This window comes from Tachypleus tridentatus, chromosome 13 (assembly GCF_004210375.1).
Source record: "Tachypleus tridentatus isolate NWPU-2018 chromosome 13, ASM421037v1, whole genome shotgun sequence".
Classification (NCBI taxonomy): domain Eukaryota; kingdom Metazoa; phylum Arthropoda; class Merostomata; order Xiphosura; family Limulidae; genus Tachypleus; species Tachypleus tridentatus.
In genome coordinates this window covers 23,441,487-23,465,782 of record NC_134837.1, presented here as the reverse complement: position 1 = coordinate 23,465,782, position 24,296 = coordinate 23,441,487, and the positions used below count along the sequence as shown (strand labels likewise).

The following is a 24,296-nucleotide window of genomic DNA, read 5'->3' as shown; positions in this document are numbered from 1 at the left end:
ATTATGCCAAGTTTAATTTAACAAAAATCACTACTTTGATAAAAATAATTGTCCATTGTGCTTTGTTTCATTTGAAGTATGTTCATGAATAATGTTTTTCTTTTTGTCAAACGTTACTGAAATGTTCACTTTGTCCTGCAGTTGGATAATATTCCCCAAATTATAAATATTTATTATTACAGTATTTACTGTCGAAAAATATTTTGCTGTTGAATACAGGTGAACAAACGGCGATGCACGTGCTCTGCCAACCGCAAGTACGGGAACCTTATTTTTAGTGTTATAAGCTAACAGACGTATCGTTGAGCCACATAAAAAAGCTATAAGTTATAAAACAGATTTAAGTTTAAACATTTTATTTGTCGATTCCTGTCAAAAACAGAAGGACCCAGCGTGATTCAATCGTTAGTGTGTCTGTGTTGCTGAACAACAGCTATTTGCTTTCTGTTTCCGTAATAAAAAAAAAAAAATGCTCTTTGCACTCTGGTGTCATGGCTACGTGGAAAAAGTTGCCATAAAATCACAATTTTTTTTCTGACAAAAGTAACGCACGTGGTGGATGGTGCTGAACAGCTGCTTTCTCTGTAGGTATGCAAGAAATTAAAAATATATATATATATATATATTTAAACTCGAGAAAATCATAAGAAACTGAATCATGAAACATGTTACACATCACTTAAATGAGAACATTATAAAAAAAGACATATATATTAATAATATTTATCAAGAGTCAAAACCAATTTCGTAGCTATTAATTTTGAAATTGAGTGAACTAGACAGGTTTATTCAACTTTGTAGTAATAGCGGGCTGCATGGTGTACTATCTTGAGCATGTTTTCAGGAAGTGTACACTAGTTATCGATCGATTCATCAACCTATTATGTTTGTTTTTATGGATGCAAGCGTTATACAGCAATAGGCAACAAACATTCAGCCTTAAAGTCGACGTCAGTGTAAATTATCTCTGTTATTAATTTATTTATTTCATGTTTTGACATGGTGTTTAACAAGCCTTTTGAGACTATTATGTAGGTTGTAAGTTAGACAACCAAGGACTATGGGATATCTTTTTATAATCAGGTTACAAATGAATATCTCAACATTAAACTTCACAGATAGTTTTATTGTGTTTGTGTGAGCGCGAGCGTTTGCCAGTGACTCAAAATGTTAATCATAGGGCTTATAGTAGTAAAAACCAAAATTCGATATCCGAAATGGGTACAACAAAGATGGACCATTGCTAAACTTTGTGTTAAAAACAAACAAAAAATCTCCATAATACGAAAATACGCCAGACAAGTTAAGTTATTTGAAGTTACACTTAGGAAAGCGCATGATTATGGAAAGCGATTTGAAAACGTAAACGATTCGTTGCTTTTTCAAAAAGGCATTTTTATTATAAATAAGTTTAAAATGTCAGAAGTTACGTATTTAAGTTTTCATTGTATATTACATTATAAATGGTTAAAGAAGAAATATTTCATAATTGTTTACTTGTGTGACCGTAATGCTGTAACAATTTACAAATTCGTAAAAATCTAATTAATTTACACTTTGTTCGGTGAGACAATGTTTTTGTATTATTTATAAATACGAAAGTAATATTTTCCATTGCAAGCTATAGTATGCAAAACTTGTTATAATATTTAATATTAACCTCAAGTTTATTCCACTTTATATTAACTCTGAATGTTCTATTCCTTTAGACTAAGCTACAGTATGGTGGATCTGATTATTGTTAGAAGTAGTGTTCAGTATGGTGAATCTGATTAATACTAGAAGTAGTGTTCAGTATGGTGGATCTGATTAATACTAGAAGTAGTATTCAGTATGGTGGATCTGATTAATGCTAGAAGTAGTATTTAGTATAGTGGATCTGATTATTGCTAGAAGTTTTATTCAGTATGGTGGATCTGATTATTGCTAGAAGTAGTATTTAGTATGGTGGATCTGATTAATGCTAGAAGTAGTATTCAGTATGGTGGATCTGATTAATGCTAGAAGTAGTATTCAGTATGGTGAATCTGATTAATGCTAGAAGTAGTATTCAGTATGATGGATCTGATTAATGCTAGAAGTAGTATTTAGTATGGTGGATCTGATTAATGCTAGACGTAGTATTCAGTATGGTGGATCTGATTAATGCTAGAAGTAGTATTCAGTATGGTGGATCTGATTAATGCTAGAAGTAGTATTCAGTATGGTGGATCTGATTAATGCTAGAAGTAGTATTCAGTATGGTGGATCTGATTAATGCTGGAAGTAGTATTCAGTATGGTGGATCTGATTAATGCTAGAAGTAGTATTTTCCCCTTCCATTGTGCCCATCATTGACAAAGCGGTGTATCTGCGGACGTACAACGCTAAAAGACGAGTTTCGATGCTCGTAATAGGCAGAGTACATATAGCCCATTGTGTATCTTTGTGCTTATTACAAACAAACTATTCCATTATATAGTATTTTGTCATGATTAATGTAGGATGTTTAACGTTTACCACTGCAAAATGTAATGTGTCAGTCCTACCATACTCAGGTTTCAAAACCACATTTGTCTACTGAATGTGTTAATGAAATACCAGTCGCATTCTTAAATTCATTCTGTAGTAGGCACATTTTAACACGGTTAATACCGAACTTCACATTCTTCCAAAGGATACTGAGTGCTACGACACACTGTATCAGTCAAAATAATTAATGGTGAATGTAACATGTTTCTGTTGCACTCTGCACCACGCAGAGTTATATTAGCTAATTCATGAAGTAAGTACTGTAGTATCTTGGGTCTATTATTGAGGTTAGTTTTGAAAATCGTATTCGTATAAGCTCATGTTACATTATGCTAGGCCTGTTATCAGGATTAGTGAAGGAGGTCACATTATTTATTAATATTTTGCATTGTGCTGGGTCTATTTTCATACTTAGCCATGAATTTAATTTTTTTCTGATACATGCTACAATGTGTTATGCCTGACTTACCATTAACATTGCCAGATATCGTGTCCTTCTAGTATTCTAGTCCTTGCAGTATTCTGAACTTATTCATAAACATTATAAAACTTTTTTCTCTTGGTTAATGTTGAAAGTGATTTTTATTTCAGAGGTACGAGACTATATTCCGGATTTCTTACGACGACTAATATTAGAAGATTCATTTATTCAATTAAAAATATATGTTACATTCTTTAATACCAATCCACGGTATGCTGGATTTGATATAATAACTAACACTGAAAGAAACAATAATTCTATGTATAAGATGGTATGTCGTATCTGTTATTGTGAGTAATGATGACATTATTCCAGTGCTATGCCTTATCTAATATCAAGGTTAATATTTTAATAAAAGAGTGTGAGGCAATACGCCTAATATATTATATAACTTACAATTTCACGTTGTTTATGTGATCAGACTGCCACAATACTATCATAATTTCTCTTTCCTACTTCATATCTTGTAAAAGCTCTCAAAAGGCTTATTTGTGTTGTGTCAATATTTCTATCTTACTAATAAACAGTTTAAAATATAAACGAAGCACTGACGAACGTGCGTACAACTATGGCATTTTAGATCCGAACTTTTTTCTATATTTTATAAAAATGACTAATTTTTCATATAAATGTAATTATGTTATATTAATCAGTATTCAGAGCAAAAAACAAAAAAGTAATACAAATTTACCTAAAATACGATTTTTTTGAAATAATGTCGTATTCATTTCTAACAATATTTTTATACGTGTTATATTTTTAAAAACGACTGGTATGGGTAGAGAAAGCACTAGTAGAGGATCGAACAATATCGTCAGGTTCACGGTGATAGAAGAAGGTCGAAACGTTGTTCGCTCCTCAGTGATGTCGAGAAAACCCACTTGTAGAGAAATATATATGTAAAAACGGCTCGTTTGGGTTGAGAATAGACTTTGTGAACCTGACGATGACCGAAGAAGGTCGAAGGTTCGCTCCTCTACGTAAAATATTTTCTCAACCCTAACGAGCCGTTTTTGCATATATGTTGTTCGCTCCTCTACTAGTGCTTTCTCTACCCATACCAGCTGTTTTTAAATATATAATTTTCTCTAAAAGTGAGTTTTCTTGTCATCACGGAATTTTATATGTGTATATAAATCACTAAGAGAAAAATTTCTCCTTTATTTTTAAATCTGTTTCCACCACTTGGTTTATGATTACATCCAAGCTTATAATACAGACTAAAGTCAGAAATAAGACGGATTATGATCAGAATAGAATGTATTTTGTAAATAAACAATAATCTAGAATGACTTAATACTCATAGTGATCAGAGCACAGATACTCTAATGTGTTGCTTTGCTCTTAACAACAAACAAAGAAAACAGAATGTTACATTGAATCGTTATTTGTGGATTAACCCAGTTAACACTAATACAAACAAGACAGCATTCGAAAGGTTTAGAAAGGTTTACTCTAGTTTAATGTTATATACGAAGAGACCAATGCAAAGTGTTTGTTCAATAAAAAAGTATAAATTATTTATTCATTAAATATAATTCGACTAATTAAATATGAACATTGATGGGAATTAGAAAGTATAGAAACAATTAATTGTGTGTTATTTATCTATTTTTCTAGACTAGTTTTCCATACTTATCTCCTTAAATATCGTGAAAGAGAAATAATAGACTTTCGCGAGCTACATTATTTCACCTGTGCTACGTTAAAGAAATTATGTTGATTTTCTATAAGTGCTTTAAATATGCCTTTAAAATTTACGGTACAATTTTTTCTAAATGTTTTAGAACATGAACTATTAAGTGGTTATTTTTCTGAATTTCTGGTCAGTATATTTTAGTTTTGTGTTTTTTAAAATTCGAAGTAATAATCTGGAAACACGAAAAGAAACTATGACTTCATAAACTACGTTTTCATCATACAACTTAAGAACACATTACATCTAGGAACTGAGAATGTGATGCGCTGTATTATTTGTAAGTTTTCCTTTGGTATTGTCGTATAAACAAACATAAGTGAATAACAATCTTTATGATAAATTACAACATACTTCTCGGGAAACCCGTCTTCGTACTTTGTTCTTCAAGGTTTTTATGACATTTAAATTTTTTGTGTAGTCAAACTAAATAGCTGGACTTTTCTCTCTTGTACTCTTTAAATATAGCTGAGCATGTACTGAAAGTTAATCACGCGTTATAAGAACGCTGTTTCAGGAGCTGTTATTAGGCACAACTGTATGCATATATATGTTTCGAGGAATACAACAACATTATCCTTCACAATGTTTCTACAAAGCCTCACTGTGTCGTGGGCTCCCACGTTAACGTTTAAATAATTCAAAGGCTAAAATCCATTCAAGCGACATCGAAGAAGGGAAAAGAAGTCAAAGGGGTATTTATCGAAATACACTGTTTATTTCAGCCTTGTTCTTTATAAAACTAGTTATTAATTTCAAGATACGAATGGAAACTTGTGACCTTTTGGCTTGTTTACTATCTTAGCAGCGATACCAGGAGAATGGAAGCTTGTGAACCTCTGATTTGTTTACTATATTGGTAATGATACCAGGAGAATGGAAGCATCTAACCTTCTGGCTTGTTTATTATCTTGATAATGATACCAGGAGAATGTAAGCATGTGAACTTCTGGCTTGTTTACTATCTTCGTAATGATACCAGGAGAATGGAAGCTTGTGGACCTCTGACTTGTTTTCTATATTGTTAATGATACCAGGAGAATGGAAGCATGTGAATCTCTGACGTGTTTTCTATATTGGTAATGATACCAGGAGAATGGAAGCGTGTGAACCGCTGACGTGTTTACTATCTTGATAATGATACCAGGAGAATGGAAGCATGTGGAGTTTTTGCTTGTTTAATATGTTGGTTATAATACCAGGAGCATGGAAGCATCTTCTAATTCGAGAGTTTCTGTATTGGTTTGTTTTGGTATTTGTTTTGAATTTCGCGTAAAGCTACAAGAGGGCTATCTGCGCTAACCGTCTCTAATTTAGCAGTGTAAGACTAGAGGGAAGGCAGCTAGTCACCACCACCCACCGCCAATTCTTGGGCTACTCTTTCACCAACGAATAGAGGGATTGAACGTTACATTATAACGCCCCACGGCTAAGAGAGCGAGCATGTTTGGAATGACGGGGATTCGAACCCGCGACCCTCGGATTACTAATTTCTGTTGAGAACATTAAATACTTCATTTTCCTTTTCTTTGTTATAGGTGTATTCTTCCTCTAGAGACTTCTCGTGAATTCGATTTGAACTAAATAATCAAATATAATGAGGTCTTGTTGCAGTTGTAACACGCCGCTCTGTTGGCATATAGAAATTGTTATTCTAAACCACGAGTTACTAATCGATTCGGATAAAATTATTTGCGAAAATTTTACGCTTGAAGCCAAAACTATGTTTAGCACAAACCAAAATCATGTTTCATTATACACATATTTATGTTTAGCACAAACCCAAATCATGCTTCATTATACACATATTTATGTTTAGCACAAACCCAAATCATGCTTCATTATACACATATTTGAATATTAGTTTGCGCTGCTTGATAGAATATATTAAACAAAAAAATCTTGGAAGATTTATATATAATTTCACAATTTTATTGTATCAAATCCGTTTGCTTCGAGTATAATGAAACAAAATGTAGACTGAACGTCATAAAATTATGACGATTTCACTTTCGTATATAACTGACCATCTTCAGCCAGAATCTAATATGAAAACCAATGAATGTATATTTGTATATAACTGAATGTGTTCAGCCAGACTCCAATCTAAGAACCAATAAATGTATATTTGTATATAACTCAATGTTTTCAGCCAGAATCTAATACAAAAACCAATGAATGTAAATTTTAACTCGCAGGAACAAAAACTGCTTTAATGATAGAAATGTGCTTCTCCATTGCTAATCGATTTGAATATTTTTATTACTAAAATAAATTTACAGTATAACTGATATTAGAGATAAAATTAACAATTATAGCGAACTTTTGTTTACCGTGATTCCTAGGACAAATGTACAATTTGTTCATACAAACTTATGAGTGAAAGTAAAAAAACAACAACATTTATACCAATATAACAGCCACATTACATCTGTTATATCCAGTGTCAATGAAGCCTTTTATCCACTGCCAGGTCTTATCAGACCAGCTGAAATACAACAAACACAACAGTCGTTGTGACTTACTTACATTATACAATATATAAACATCAACTATTTACTACAACACGTTGGTGAACTGTAATATTCATAGTGATTAATAACACCAATACTTACTATCTGTTCAACACCAATTGTTTATTATCATATATTTTAACTTCAGTTAAAGTCACTCAATACTCAGAACTGGTGAATCAATCAGGATTAGCTTTAGTAATTACAACGTAGGTTTGTTCAGGTTTGTTATTTATTTTAGAGATAAATAAAAAATTACTATGAACACATAAACAGTCAGTGAATACAAACATTTTAAAACAAACAAACTGTGCTACGTTGCAAATCGGTTTAACATAAGCAATACAATAATTATAGACACTCAAATAAACTTCACTATTGAGCAAAAACAGCATATAACATATGTATACGTTACGTACTGGAAACCTGTAATGAGAAATTTGTAAAGACAAAAGCATTTAAAGATGTTATAATCTTATTCTGATTTAGTTTCACATCTAAAGTTAACTACTGGATCATGTTTTACTTGCTTAGATGTTATGAACTGTGCGAGTTTTCTGTGAACAGAATAATGAATGCTATGTTTATTCATATGAGTGTTAGAGTCTTGTATAAAAATTAGGGTACAGGCGTTCTTCACGTTTGCTCTATATATATTAAGTCATACCGGTGCGGTACGTATTATACATCAGGGAAAAGTTCCTGTCTGTTTGAATATGCATCTCTGTTCCAAGTCAGTTGATCAGTCCAGACTAAACTTGATATGCTGGATTCGTAGTCTGAAAGCAAACTAAATTTTTATTAATCTTCCCCATGTATTACAAATGAAATTATTTTACAGATTAACCCGTACATCGTTACTGTAGTGGATATTGTAAATAGTTGAGTTTGAAAAAAAATCACATCTCAGTGCAATTTTAGATGTCAAAGACTGCTGTAAAAGTTTCAACATTTTGTCTTGTTTTCTATAACAACCAAGGGCCCGGCATGGCCAAGCGTGTTAAGGCATGCGACTCGTAAGCTGAGGGTCGCGGGTTCGCATCCCGGTCGCGCCAAACATGCTCGCCCTTCCAGCCGTAGGGGGGTTATAATGGTACGATCAATCCCACTATTCGTTGGTAAAAGAGTAGCCTAAGAGTTGGCGGTGGGTGGTAATGACTAGCTGCCTTCCCTCTAGTCTTACACTACTAAATGAGGGACAGCTACCGCAGATAGCCCTCGTGTAGCTTTGTGCGAAATTCAAAAAACAAACAAACAAGTAAAAACCAAAACACTGCTGCACTTTCTCACTTTGGATCTACGCCCTCTAGTTTATAACACTTTTCGTGGTGAATGAACACTCATAAAAAATTTTGCTTATTTTAATAAATTTTTATGTGTTTTGGGCGTTTTTAGGAGATAAAAAATGAAGGATTGCTGTCCCCTTAAAATAACCTACAAAACTTTTAAGGTAAGATATTTAAAATGCATTGGAAAAGTTTCAAAAACAAAGTTCATTATGAATTGAGAGTTTAATTTTACTTGTAGACTTTCACCGGATCTGTCAGCGTTTCACCTGACGCCAATGACAGAGGAATGTGTTCACTTTGCCGCTCAAATTGCAAATCTAGGTCCTGCATAGCCAAGTGGTGAGAGCGCTTAACTCGTAGTCTGAGAGTCACGGGTTTGAATCGCCATCACACCAAACATTCTTGCCCTTTCAGTTGTGAGGGCGTTATAATGTTACAGTCAATCCCACTATTCGTTGGTTAAAGAGTAGCTTAAGAGTCGACGGTGGGTAGTGATGATTAGATGTTTCTTTCCAGTCGTAGGTTGCTAAATTATGGACGACTAGCACAAATAGCCCTCATGCAGCTTTGCGCGAAATTCAAAACAAACCAAACCAAATTGCACGTCTACTTCATTTATTTTTCTGTGAAAATATACGTTGCTGGATACACATGATACGGTTTCGTACGACAAATTAGTCAAGTTTTAGTACAAAGTATCATGTAATATGAAGTAAAATATAAATACTTCCACATGTTTTAATATAAGTAATATAGTATGTCTTCTGAAAATAATAATTGTTGTGGGGTCTATTTCCATGCCGTAAACTTGTCTAAAATTATATTTTTAATTAAACAAATGCATTTCCGTGTGGTCTGGTTTCACATCTTAAACTAATACAAATCGTATTATTTAGTGTCGTGTTATAAACTCACCAGAGATAATTTTGAATACAGGTATTCTACGTCGCCTAGGGTTATTCTTAAATTTGTATTTTCTCATAGTATTGTTTAAACTTATTCAAAAATACACTCAGTGCAAGTGGTAGTGTATTATACGCTCAATGCGAGTACTCTGATTTCACAGTTATTACAACGCTAAAATCAGGGGTTCGATTCCCCTCCGTGGACACAGCAGATAGCTCCATGTGGCATGACTAAAAGAAAAAAAACACAAAGAAAGTGTGTATTCTAGTCAGTAATTTATTTGAATTTCTGAAAAAACAAAACAATGTATGCCAAACAACAACATTCGTTCATGAATTAATGTTGTAGTTTGAGGTAATCAAATCCTATGTTGTACAATATCTGAAGATCAGCTTAGTTGTATGAAACTTAAACATAATTATTCCTACTTTGTCTACGGTCGTATTTGGACTTTTAAAGAACTATTTTACAGCACTGAATGATTTTCTCATTGTCTGTTGTTTTGAATTAAGCACAAAGCTACACAATGGGCTATCTGTGCTCTGCCCAACACGGGTATCGAAACCCGGTTTTTAGCGTTATAAGTTCGCAGACATGCCGCTGCGCCACTAGGGGGCTTCTCATGGTCTAATTTTCTATTTTAAATATGTCTAAATTATGTTGTTGAATACATGTGCTTATGTATCATGTAATACCACATAGTAAACAAACACTTTTTCAGACTTGAATACAGGTGCTTATGTATCATGTAATACCATATAGTAAACAAACACTTTTTCAGACTTGAATACATGTGCTTATGTATCATGTAATACCATATAGTAAACTAACACTTTTCAGACTTGCTTTACTCCGTGATCTTAATGTAATTCGGTAAGTTTAATAAAACTCATTGAAAACTCAATGAGAACATTTCAAACTACTTTAGAGTTTACACAATATTTTCCAATACTTTTCTGCAAAATTAATGAAGTACTTTTTTATGTCTAATTTTCAGGAACGCCTGGAATTAAATTGAAACCCACTGGAACCTCAGAAGGATTTTCTGGTCAGTTATTTTTCTACTAGGATTTTTAGTTTTCCTTTGATTTTCAATCTTTAGTTACTTTACAATACTATGAAAAATACTGTGTTCTAGTCAAGGAAGTTAGCAAACATATAATGTGTTCTAGTCAAGGAAGTTAGCAAACATATAATGTGTTCTAGTCAAGGAAGTTAGCAAACATATAATGTGTTCTAGACAAGGAAGTTAGCAAACATATAATGTGTTCTAGTCAAGGAAGTTAGCAAACATATAATGTGTTCTAGTCAAGGAAGTTAGCAAACATATAATGTGTTCTAGTCAAGGAAGTTAGCAAACATATAATGTGTTCTAGTCAAGGAAGTTAGCAAACATATAAGCTGTTTTACAGCACCATTCTTGTTGAAAGTGGCGAAAGAATTATCGTTTACATATAAATCCTCTAGTTTTATTACTCGATGAGTTCTACATGCACTTATCATGTTTGCTACTAGAATATAAAGAAGAATCCTCTTGATGAATTCACATTTTCCACTCTCAAATCGATAAGTGCACTTAACGATAATGGTGACATGCTGTTCATCACGTGATTAACAGTCACCCTTTTTGCCACTGACGTCCGGAGATCCACGTATCAGTACAAACACGATAAAAATATGTAACTCTCCCAGCTCGAAAATACTATTATCATAATCACTACATTTTATCTTACACACCGATGAGAAGAATGCCCCATGTAATATCGTTGAATGTTATAAGAATATTTCAAATGCTTTTATATAAAAAGAAGACTAAGTAACAATTATTTGCGACTTGTAAATCTTTCTCAGTAATGTTGATCCAACCTATTGGAAGTTCTCCTTCTGTCGTGGCGAAGAACTGTTAACCTTGAAATTACTTACATTCATCAAACAGCTTTAAACTCGAAATAACGTTGGAAGGAATCTTATATGTATGACAAGGGATTGATCGCCATTTTCTTATTGTCTTCCTTCTTGTCCTCACCCCAATTTATTCGTAAGCCACTCAGAACAGTAAAGATTTGATTTCAGTATTTTTTTAACATATCATAAATTAAAAAGAGATTACTTCACGCATTATGTTACAAGAATGCATTCAATAATGTTGAACATATTTCTGAATAACGAAGATGCTTCAAATAAGGAATAATATATCTTACTGTATAAGATAGGTAAAGATAAAATAAAACAAAAACTAAAGATAAAAAAATAAGATAAGACAAAATCACCCAGCTGATTACGTAATAACATACAATTACTTCTGTTTTGATATCTTTAGCTTGTTTTATTTCATAATATCTTTTATTAGAGCATTTAATTTCGAAATACTTTAGTTCGTGTAATATGTTATAGGGCGCAGTAAACAATATCATAAATAGTTATAAAACTTAATGCATGGTAAGGAATAATCGTACACCTTAGTGCCCGTGCAGGTTATTATCATGACGAACATATTGCGAAAAGTTTTACTTTAGCGTTCTTCGAGTAACGACCTTCAGCCGTCTACTGTGTGCATGTTGTGTTTCTAGTCAAGGTTTTGTTTGTTTGGTTTGGATTTCGCGCAAAGCTTCTTGAGGGCTATCTGCGCTAGCCTTCCATAATTTAGCAGTGTAAGACTAAAGGGAAGGCAGCTAGTCATCACCACCTACCGCCAATTCTTGGGCTACTCTTTTACCAACGAATAGTGGGATTGACTGTCACATTATAATGCTCCCACGGCTGAAAGTGTGAGCATATTTGTGTGACGGGGATTCGATCCCATGTCCCTCAGATTACGAGTCGAACGCCTCAACCTACCTGGCCATGCCTGGCCGTACTACACTGCTGGCCCATATTTTAAGGCCAATGAACATAAAGAAAAAATATGCATTTTGCGTTGTTAGACTCAACCGCTTATTTGAGTAGAGCTTCGAAAGATGACAATAAGAAAAGGGAAAATAAAAATAAAAAACTTTTTAGCATTTAATAGGGAAAATGTGAACACTATAAAATTAGCCTAAATACTAGCTGGTCAAAAGTTTAAGACCATACTGAAACAAAGCGTTAATCGGTTAACACGTAACGAAATTTAGTCATTGTGTTCAAGCATTAGCGTTGTCAACATCTCCCACTGACATGTCCTGTGTTACATTGGGTAAAAACATGACAAAGGCTAAAAAGTTGACAGAGTTTGAACGTGGAAGAATTGTCGAGCTGCAAAAGCAAGGTCTATCTTAACGTGCCATCGCTGGTGAGACTGGGCGTAGTAAAACTGCCTTTGCAAATTTCTTAAAAGACCCTGAGGGATACGTAACGAGAATTTCAAGTGGTCGGTCCAAGAACAATTCGCCGGCGCTGAGCAGGAGGATTCGACGAGTTGTCCGGCAAGACACCAGCCGATCGTCGAACCAAATTAAGGCCCTTTCGCACGCAGAATGCAGCTCAAGAACAATAAGACAGCATCTACGAGAGAAAGGCTTTGAAAACCGTAAATGTCTTCAAAGGCCAAGCCTCCTACCACATCACGAAACAGCTCGGTTAAACTTTGCTGAGAAGTACCAAACATGGGACGTAGAAACGTGGATGAAAGTTTTGTTCTCTGATGAGAAAAATTTAATCTGGATGGTCCAGATGGCTTCCAATGTTACTGAGACGATAAGGATATCCCACCGGAGACATTTTCTACACGACACAGTGTTGGAGGTTCCATTATGATCTGGGTTACTTTCTCCTTCCTTGGAACAATGGAGCTTCAAGTTATACAGGGGTGTCAAACAGTAGCTGGCTACATTGGCATGTTGGAGAAAGCATTCTTATTGACTGAAGACCCTCGCTTGTGTGGAAATAACTGGATCTTTCAGCAGGACAAACAGTCAACCCACGATGCTCGCAGGACAAATGACTTTTTCATGGCGAATAACGTGATTCTTTTGGACCATCCAGCGTATTCGCCCGAACTGATCCCCATTGAAAATGTTTGGGGATGGCTGGCAAAGGAAGTCTATAGAAATGGGCGACAATTCCAAACAGTGCATGATCTTCGTGAAGCCATCTTCACCACTTGGAATAACATTCCAGCCAGCCTTCTGAAAACGCTTATATCGACCATGCCAAAACAAATGTTTGAAGTTATTTTCAATGACGGCCGTGAAACTCACTACTGAGACCTCTTGTTGGGCATTTCCTACCCTGTTTAGGACTTCTTTTTGGTATGGTATTAAACTTTTCACCAGCTAGTATTCAGGCTAATTTCATAGTGTTCACATTTTCTCTATTAAATGCTAAAAAAATATTTTTATTTTCCATTTTCTTATTTTCATCTTTCGAAGCTTTGCTCAAATAAGTGGTTGAGTCTAACAACGCAAAATGCATATATTTTCTTTATGTTCATTGGCCTTAAGATTTTGGCTAGCAGTGTAGTCAAAGTACCCAGTTATATTACAGACAATATTACAAAACAGTTACAATACTCCTAATAAAATGAAGTTATTAATGCTCTACTACGCAAAATACAAAGTTTATGACATCATTTTTCGTGCATTTTAATAAATGTGAAATAGAACTTTATTATGATCTTATTAAATTGATAATTGTGTCTAAATGTTTAGTAAGACCCTAAAATATCTGTTTGTAAGGTAAGATGTTAAATTACATACATTTAAGCTGTGAAGTTACATGTGAGTAAGGTACTACTAATGAACGTGTAAACAAGAATGAAATCACAGGTTAACAACAGCTAAAGTATATGTATGTAAAGATGCTAACAAAGACAAACAAGATGCTAATGTTCATGTGTTCAAGTATCTTTCATTAGTGATATGCTGAGATTTCTGTTTATATAATAAGTGATAAAGTATCTTAATATGTCAGCTGATAAACTATTACTTATACATTATAAACTGTAATTTACAATTACGGCCCGTCATGGCCGGGTGGTTAAGAAACTCGATTCGTAATCTGAGGGTTGCGAGTTAGAATCCCCGTCACTCCAAACATGCTCCCCCTTTCAGCGTCGGGGGCGTTATAATGTGACGGTTAATCCTACTATTTGTCGGTAAAAGTGTACCCCAAGAGTTGGCGGTGGGTGGTGATGACTAGCTGCCTTCCCTGTAGTCTTGCACTGTTAAATTAGGAACGGCTAGCGCAGATAGCCCTCGAGTAGCTTTGCGCGAAATTCAAAACAAACCTAACTCAGAGTTACAAGTAATATTGTTTTGCAATGTGGTTAAGTGTCAAAACATTTCACATTAGTTACTGCGTTAAACTTGTAATACAGATTTGTTTGTTGTTTTTTTCGGCTATCTATTAAAGGCGCCTCTAAACTTTAAAGTATAGGCTTTTGAGCACTGCTGTTGAAAGTTCAGGTGTAAAATACATTGTTATACGAAAGTGCTATAACAACTGTTTACATTTCAAGTGCGGTTTATCTAGTAGTAGTTAATGCACATGATTATGTTAGATAATGAAGAATTATTCTATATGCTTGGTGCTGTCGTATTGTCGTGTAGTAAACTACGGATGCACCTATCGAGTGACAAAACAAATGACACGTTTGTAAGGTTCTGATGCACATATTTACATAGTAGTTATTAAAGTACCTCTAGGTATGTGTAATGTTCCTACATAACTCGTTGATAACTTCAGGTACTGAATTACTTGTTTATAAACCAAGTGGGTGACACATTTTCTGTTTCAGATGAGGAAGTATCTATTTTTATGGCAGGTAATGTACGACTAGTTTGTATAATAGGAACTAATATTTACAAATAAAATGTATTGAGAGTAAGTAACATGTTTGTTATCTAGAAACAAAGTAACTGCCCTTTCCAAATACTCCCTAAGTGTTTTTTTGTTTCAAGCAGTTAGTGATAGTTTCAGGTATAGAAAAGATGCTATTTGTTAGAGAGGCTAGTTGTATGTATTTGCAGTATCCCCTCTAAGTTCTTTGATACGGAATCACTAGAATGCTTCTGTTATGACAAAAAAAAAAGGATGTTCACTTAAGTCTCTTAAATAGAAAGAAATTCGCCATGTTTAAAAAAAAAGTAGAAACAAAAATAACACAAATTCAGACTAGAGGGCGCTCAGTAAAGCAAACGCCTCCTGCACAGCGTTAATCATATTCAGCTCTCATAAAATAATAAAATGTATCCGTACGTCTGTTATTATCAATAGGCACAGACCATTCTTGGCAGGACAGTGAATAATAATTACATAGGTCCACCAGCTTTCATCAAAATACGATCAGTTTTAACTGAGTTATAAAGCAAATATAGTGTGAAAAATTGGTTCCCGAGTTAACAAACAAGGAACTTGACCTCAACTATATAAAAACTAATCTCTTTTCGATCCAAACGTATATCAACTTCCGTCCAAATCCATTCAGCCGTTTTCGAGAAAACTTGCTGACAAACACACGGATGTAAACATAACCTCCGTCCATCTCCGGTGGCAGATGTGATTGGAGCAACTCGAAGAATCAAAGTTTTAATAAAGATGCTTTGTTTTCTTCATAAATAATTTATGACTTAATGAAATATGTAAATTGAACTTCAGGGTAACCGCGTCTGTAAGAATATAATTCCAAATATTCTTATGTTGGTCTTATAAAGAACTATTCCAAATGTTATATAGTGATTTCATGTGTAGAAAGAGACAAAAATAAGGCGTACAAACTTTCATGAATGAATTTGTAAACAAAGGGAAAGGATTAAATATATTAGTTAAAAATATATAGAAAAACATTAAAATCTGTTGTTTACAATTGACTATCAAGTAATTCAGTTGAAGCTTTGTTTTGTTGTTTACAATTTTCGGAAAGTTGCATAAGGTTTGTTTGTACGTATTTTTAAAGAAAAAACTAGGAATTTTTATTCTATGTAAATGTTTGGATAGTCGTTCTTAATTTTGAACTGACAGAGCCAAAGAAAGGCATCTAGTCAACGAAATTGACCGATAAATTTGAGTTACGTTTTGAATAAGCACTTGGCTCGTAATCCCAGGGTCGCGGGTTAAAATCCCTGTCACACCAAATATGCTCGCCCTTGCAGCCATGGGGGCGTTATAATGTGACAGTCAATCCCACTATTCGTTGGTAAAAGAGTAGCCCAAGAGTTGGCGGTGGGTGGTGATGACTAGCTACCTTCCCTCTAGCCTTACACTGCTAAATTAGGGACGGCTAGCGCAGATAGCCCTCGTGTAGCTTTGCGCGAAATTCAAAAACAAAACAAACATACTTTTGAAGGACAGAAGAGTAGGATATGACCGTTACTCTTATAACACACTCACCGATACAAAGTGCGGAACGTATTTCTATGGCAAAAGAATGTTAACTGTTTAGAATCACGGCGCATTTTAGTTAAAAGAGAAGTGTAATAAAGATTACAAATACAAGATAATAAATATTTACAAATATAAATATACATACAATATTTTGCAGAAAATTAAAACGGAAGTGTAACTTAATTTCGTTTATACATAAGTTTCAAATGACATAATTAATATTAATATCATGGATAAATGGTATTTAAAGCGGACATTACTATACGTTTTCTTTGTTCTCTATTAGTCTTAGATGTAAACGCAGTTTCCTCATCGTAAGAAGTCATTGGTCGAAAAGTTGAACAATGATAAAACCTTTTCGTCAAGACAAAAAGATTTATAGTCCTTGAAAAGCTATTTAATGGTCTTTCAGGGTTTGACGGTATCGTGATGTTTAACATTTTACTCTGTGCAAGTAATACTTTTGGCATTTTATATTGTTTCTGTCGAAGAAAGTATCGGTAGTTGTCATGAACCTCAAAGTTTTGACAAGATACTTTATTACGCCGATGGAACTTACTACAGTGTAATTAGCTTGAACATGAACTAGAGAACCTTTGAGATTCCGAAAGTAAGCAGTGGACATTTCAGGAAAAACTGTTTTAAATAGATTTTATTTTAACGTAAATTACTTGTTTTCTTGGAATACAGTTACATGTTTAATACGAAAAGTAACAAATGAGGTCTATTTAGTTCTTTAACGCTCGATGATAAAAACTATTTATGACTAAAACAAGTTTATTAATGTAACATTTATAGAAATAAAGTATTTTTGCAAAGAGAAAGCCTAGAAGGCAGACCGTCAGTCTTACAGTGCATCTACGCACTACTACAATAACATGATAGAATGAATTCTTCTGGAGTAATTTTATAATTAAATTATAAAATAATTTATAAATAACTTACATACAGTTTTAATGGTGGTAGCTGTGTCATAATTGTTATGCAGCCCTCAGTCTTTCTACAGTTTGTGTACATCTCAGGCAATTATTCATCAGATGGAGAGCAGATGTTAAACGTTCACATTAACGTAAACTCATTGGCAGTGTTACAAAGTGTTTCAGTAAAAGGTTGGTTTGGCATTTTATGGCGCAAAAAAACTAGGCTATCTGCGCCTTCAGTAAAAGAAAGATACTTGGTACACTGGAGCACGACTTTGAAAGTACCTGTTTCTTCATCCATTGGTGAATTATTCATCAGAAGTATCAGTACTTGGCAGATCTTCTTAGTAAAAATCTATATCCCATCTGATATCAGAGATAGAAAACTACTGTGTGAGTTTCGGTGGCTCCGTATCTGTATTAATGCTACTATCTTTACGTGTTCTTCAAATCTGGAGGAAAATTACTGATAACGTGGTCAAGAAAGGGATGTTTACTGTTTTCTTAAAGTAATCCTCTACAGAACTGTATTCTGTATTTTTCTTAAAGTAATCCTCTACAGAAGTGTATTCTGTATTTTTCTTAAGGTAATCCTCTACAGAAGTGTATTCTGTATTTTTTAAAGTAATCCTCTGCAGAACTGTATTCTGTATTTTCTTAAAGTAATCCTCTACGGAACTGTATTCTGTATTTTTCTTAAAGTAATTTCTTAAATTAATCCTCTACAGAAGTGTATTCTGTATTTTTAAAGTAATCCTCTACAGAACTGTATTCTGTATTTTTCTTAAAGTAATCCTCTACAGAAGTGTATTCTGTATTTGTTGTTTTGGCTTGTCGTTGGCTAATTTGTAGCATGCTAACATTAATATTAGATTTATTTATATTATTAATGCTGTGCTTGAAGATACGATGTCAATAACCTTCCAAGATTACTCCTAGTAAAATCAGTTCTTTATAGCATTGTTCTATTAGAGAAACATCAGAATCGATGTCTTTGGTCAGACCTTGAAATTTACAAACGCTTTTTATTAAATAGTAAATAAAACACTGTAAATCTCTTAAAGAAACTAATTTAAAGGATTCAAGTATTTTTAAATAAGCTATGGCTTATTATCAGAAAATCCTTTTATCATTAAATGTTTCTAAATTATAATCTTACACAGTAATTTCATATAGCCCCCCCCCGCTAGTACAGCGGTATGTCTACGGATTTACAACGCTAAAATCAAGGGTTCGATTTCCCTCGGTGGGCTCAGCAGATAGCCCGAGGTGGCTTTGCTATAAGAAAAACAAACAAACAAACTTCATATGTTTGATATGGGTGACACAAGCACAACATTTTTCAGTCTACAATATTCTAAATCCAGTGTTTAATGCACACATTGAATAATGGAAGACGTAATCAAGCTGTTTCATGTTGGATGCCCTTTTGATTGATTGTATTTAACAGTTCCTCACGTTTAGGTGAGGATTTAATCCCAAAAAGTTATTTCTTTAACTTTATAGATACAATTTCGTATTAGTCAAACTGAACATGAACTTATAATACCACGATTAAGTGAATGACCCGCGCACTGAATATACAAGACAGTGCTTTGCATATCTCGAATTTGTTTTTTGGACATCAGTTCTCTCGCGAGACATGGTGAATATTCCATCATAGCCTTAACCACGCAATTCATTTGGATATAACCCAATATCAGTTGATATCATTAACTGCACATACAATATCTGATTATCTGAACACCTGTAGCTTAACAAAGCTAATAAAGCATTCTATAATTTCACAGTTGTCAACCATAAAGCAGAGACATATTGGTAAATGTTCCACATTGGGAAAATACGCTTCATCAGCAGGATCAGAGTAGAATCCAGTCATTGTTACTTCATCAATAATGTTTACTCGTATTGCATCATATTCTATAACATTGCTGATATTATTTTGTGAGAATATAGATAAATAATATTGGCTTTGGCATGCTACAAATGCATTCTCAGTAATTTATCAGTTTGCACATAATGTTTAAGCAAGACAAGAAAATTACCAGCATGTTTGGAAAAATTTACATTTTCGGTATCGCCACCAAATGCCAAATATTATTTTTATTTAAAAAAATGGCGCGAACATTTCGATGAAGAATATGTTTATTCTGAGTTATACGTAATCAATTGAAGGATATTCTTGGAAATAATATCCCTTCTTCCAGATGATGGATGCTCAATGGACGATTTCAAAGAATCAGCATCCTGCATAGGAACGCGATAATAAACAAACTTAGAATAGTTGCCTAAAGTGTTCACGAACTTTTACTCAGTTGTTAAATGATTCGTTGAGAGATAATGCTTTATCACGTCAACTATGAATTGAACCACAAAAAAGTCATCTAATTTTGGGCTGTATAATAACTATGGGTATTTTAAAAGCCAAGCCATATTGAACTTGAGATTACAACCATGAAAATAAAACGTGGCAAGAAAAATCTTTGTTGGTGCCACATGCTTATAAAGATAGAAATAGTCTTCAGCATTTGATACGTTACTAATAGCTTGGCATTTATCACCAAGCGAGTTTGCTTATGTCAGTGAGTTGCCAGCGTCAATGCATGGCTCAGTGACCACAGGGATTATTACAGATCTCTGATGACTTCATGACTCTTGTAGTGCAGTGTGATGATGATTATCCAGGAAGAACACTGTTGTGTCTGAAACAACAATATATAAAGCACATATAAAGAGGCGACAAATATATTGTTTTAATATAACATTGTAGTTTATATGATTCATCAAATCTATAGTGAAAGTTGTCATCAACTATATATAAACAAATTATAGTATCATGCACATGTATTCGTGGATTAAATACAAACTTTGTAATTTAAAACACCAGACATATGCATAGCACAATAAAGGTAGATATTTTAGTTGAAAGGCTATATTAGTTATTAAAACAACAAAACTACGTTTTACTATAACTTGGTCGTCAGGTTCCAGTCCTTTCCTTTTGCTTGCAAAAAACATTCGTATATAGCTGCAATCAATGTCATATTGGCTATTCTGTTTATTGAAAAGGGTCAAAGGTCTACCTTGTATGCCATATACTATGTAGTCTTGCGAGCCAGACTCTCACATGTATAGCAGATACTTTTCAGTGAATTTAAGATCAGCACAATTTTCAGCAACTTCCTTATACGTAAATAAAACCTACAAAAATACTTAAATCTGAAACCTGCATTCACTTTATAATTTTGTTTCCGTAGAACAGTGAAGTTTACTTGTGCTCAAAACCACGTGTAGCTATAAACATGACTGTTTCAGTTTAAGTTTATTACGTTTTGTCCGGATCGGTATTTTGATCTTTTTGCGTGACCTGGGAAGGTCAGGATTAATTCAGACCTTTTCCTACCTCTAGGTAAGAAATGATCTTTTGGTCAAACGTTTAATGTGGGCGTTGTATTTTCGATAGTTTATTTCGTGCGAGTGTCAATATTTAGTTATTTTCAGAAATGAGAGTTTATGGCAAGTTTGTTCAAGTAATTGTTTACGAATCATAAGTTACGTAACGTGTACATTCAATTGCTATGAGTTAGAGATTATAATATTGTTGTGTGTCACGTTACTAGAACTTCTTGAATTTATACCTTTATTTAAATAAGAAAACACACTAATTATACCACCAGAGAGCGCAAGTAGCGATGCAGTCATTATTTAAATTATTCACATTTTTTGTCTCGTCACGTTCTCGTGGTTTCTGTTTTTAATGTTTCATTCATGAATATAACATTTAAAAATTGTCTCAACCGGCTCGTTGTCTGCCTGGACGTTGTAATAGAGGTGGCTATTCGTTGATTTAAAATCTAGAATTGTCTATAAAGTGACTTTGTGCATTCAGAGGGGACCAGTGGAAACCGAAGAAAGATGTTTGTTATGACAACTTTGTGATTGACGTTTATTTATCTATAATTAGTTGTAATAGGTCTGTGCTCAATAACGTATTCAATAGTTCTGTTATTCATTCAGAAATGTGTTTAAAATTATTCCCATTTTATAAACTTTATGTTGAGTTAGGTTTTAAAATTCTATATTCAAAATACACTCTTCCCAATACGTCCCACATCACTAAACTTAATTTACAACATAATGTTTAAAGACCTACGACTAGGATAACGTATTGCATGATACTTGGTAAAGACTGATGTTTCAGTCATTTTTACCCTGTGTGCTAAAATCTGTAGTCGGACTGGACAGTGATTGTCAGTAAATATTATAATTGTTTAGGCCTTCTCTCCAGTTTAGACAAATAAAACCAAGTTTCATACCGAGTGTATTATACTGGTTCAAGACAATCGCACCACAGTCCATAAGAAGAACCAACTCAGCACTGAAAAGGATAAAGCGCTTCAACTAGCCAGTAGTTTACACACTCGAGGAAACTATCCTAGCCGTAGGTTTATAAACTGTCAGTAATAATGACAAATACATGATTAAGTATGAACAAACGTTATTCATTATAATTACTTTCATTGAACAACTACAATTATATTGTTTTGTTCAGCAGTTAAGAACAAGGTTTTTTCTGACATATTGAAACTAAGCTTGTTTTCATGCATCACAGTAATAGTATTATTACATATGTTAGTTTGTTTGCCTGTTGATCAAACCAGCTTTTCTGCCAATAGTTTCAGCTCCACTGCGTGTAAATTCCGTTTTAATTATATACATTCAAATTTCAATTTTCACCTTTATCGTTAATTTTGGTGGAATTAGTGAAATAAATATCAGGAAAACAAATGAAATTCATGTATTACTCGAACAAGGTTATTCACTGACCAAGTGATGAATTGCGAAGCATGCTGTTTCAGTGCTGGAACCTCAACGATACTGGTGCCACTGTGCATTAGCCGTTTCACGTGCGGTACCTCATTGATTATATTGCATCAGAATATCTACTTTTACCTAGAATGTTTCAGACTTTTGTCAGAGTGTAAATACGCGTCGAAAGATTATTATTTAAATTTAAAGTGAGTAATTGTGAGTTTAGCAATACAAAAGCATAGAGTAGCGATTTCTAAGTGAACTTATCACAGACTGTATTGTAATAACAAATGAGAGAACAATGAATTGTTTCGCCAATTGTATTCTAAAGCCAATTGCTCTTTGACGAAAAAAGGCAATTATTTAAAGCTCTCAATACAATACTGATAACCAACAGCGTAATGAACATTTGTATATACATTTGACTTAATTTAATACATCACGTTAACACGAGCAGACTGCATTGTTGTTTCTTTATTGTTAAAAATTATAGCCAATAAGTCACAGATTACAAAATATCACAGTAGCATTACGGCTTCAGTCAACGAAGTGTCAACAGAATCCATTCCATGCAATTATTTCACGCCAAAAATACTAATGCTCATCATAAGAATGTAAACTATATATAAAGCGTTGATACCATAAGCAGCTGCACCATCACATATAAGCATTTATTTCACAAAAATAGGTGTTATAAACACGTGAAAGAAACAATATAGTAACATGTTTGAAATAAATAAAACCACCGTGGAGATTACAACATTGGAAATAATAGTCTCTTGTTTCGAGGCATCTCAAATGTATACCCTTGTTTTCCATGTTCTTAAATCTAAACATAAACATATGATGGTGGTCATGCACACTATATTCAGCTCGCCTTATCAACTTTTATTGCCTCTAAACAGTTACGGGAAAAGCTGCTCAAATAAATGATATAAAGATATTTATTAAAAATGGTCCATTGTGGGTGAAAAGACAGTTCATGATATTTGCACTCCAACCACCATGATGTTGTACATAAAAGCTGTTTATACAGGTGCTGTGTTACCAAAATAGTCACAAACAAAATTTAATGATATTGTATCTGTTCTCCATCCTTAATAGCTCACTAACAAAGTTTAAGTGAAACGGATGTGAAAGCCATACATAAAGTAACCTTGACGAAAAATCAATAACATAACAGAGAGATAAAGTGAGATGAAATTATATAATTTATGAATTTACACCGACATTAAAGTAAAAGACATGATGAACTTACGGTAAAATAATATACAATATCTTTAGTTATTGTTTGTAATTAAGCACAAAACTACACGAAGGGCTATCTATACCCTGTGCACCACATGTATCGAAACCCGTCTTTCAGTGTTGTAAGTCCACAGACATAACGCTGTGTCACTGGGGGGGAAATACCTTTGAAATATACTGATCACGTATGTTTAATTTAAATTGTGGGCTCAGAATTTAACATTGTTCAAAAATAACTTAAAATATAAAATTTACAATGCATAGAATCATAAAATGTGATAGTACGATATAGTTTCTAAAATTTCATGATATTTTTATAACAAATAAATCCATCGATTAAAAATAATTTTATGAAAACGGCTATGCGTGTCCTAATGGTTAGTTTAACCAAATGGAAACATGAAGGTTTTTGGTTCACACGTAAAAGCGTTCCACATGTTGGGACTGAGGGTGTGTTATGAGAAAAACAATCAAATCCCACTATTCAGTTGGAGTAATCCGAAAGTTGACGGTAAATGCTGTTGGCTAGTTGCTTTTCTTCTAGTCTGTCAGTTCAAAATTTGGAACAACTAACGCAGATATTCCTTTTTTTATGAAAATTATTAGTGCACACGTAAC

At 33.7% G+C, this 24,296-nt stretch overlaps 2 protein-coding genes across 5 annotated transcripts in view; both read left to right on the top strand.

Moving 5' to 3' along the window:
* The window catches only part of LOC143239403 (protein turtle-like), a 666,407-nt gene that overhangs the window by 463,698 nt on the left and 178,413 nt on the right, over positions 1 to 24,296 (top strand). The gene's annotated exons all lie outside the window — the stretch shown is intronic.
* The window catches only part of LOC143239503 (synaptogenesis protein syg-2-like), a 264,478-nt gene that overhangs the window by 144,053 nt on the left and 96,129 nt on the right, over positions 1 to 24,296 (top strand). For both annotated transcript variants that reach the window (XM_076480635.1, XM_076480636.1), the window contains exon 3: positions 10,394 to 10,444. In XM_076480635.1, the coding sequence (XP_076336750.1) occupies positions 10,394 to 10,444 (51 nt within the window). The remainder of the gene's footprint in view (positions 1 to 10,393; positions 10,445 to 24,296) is intronic.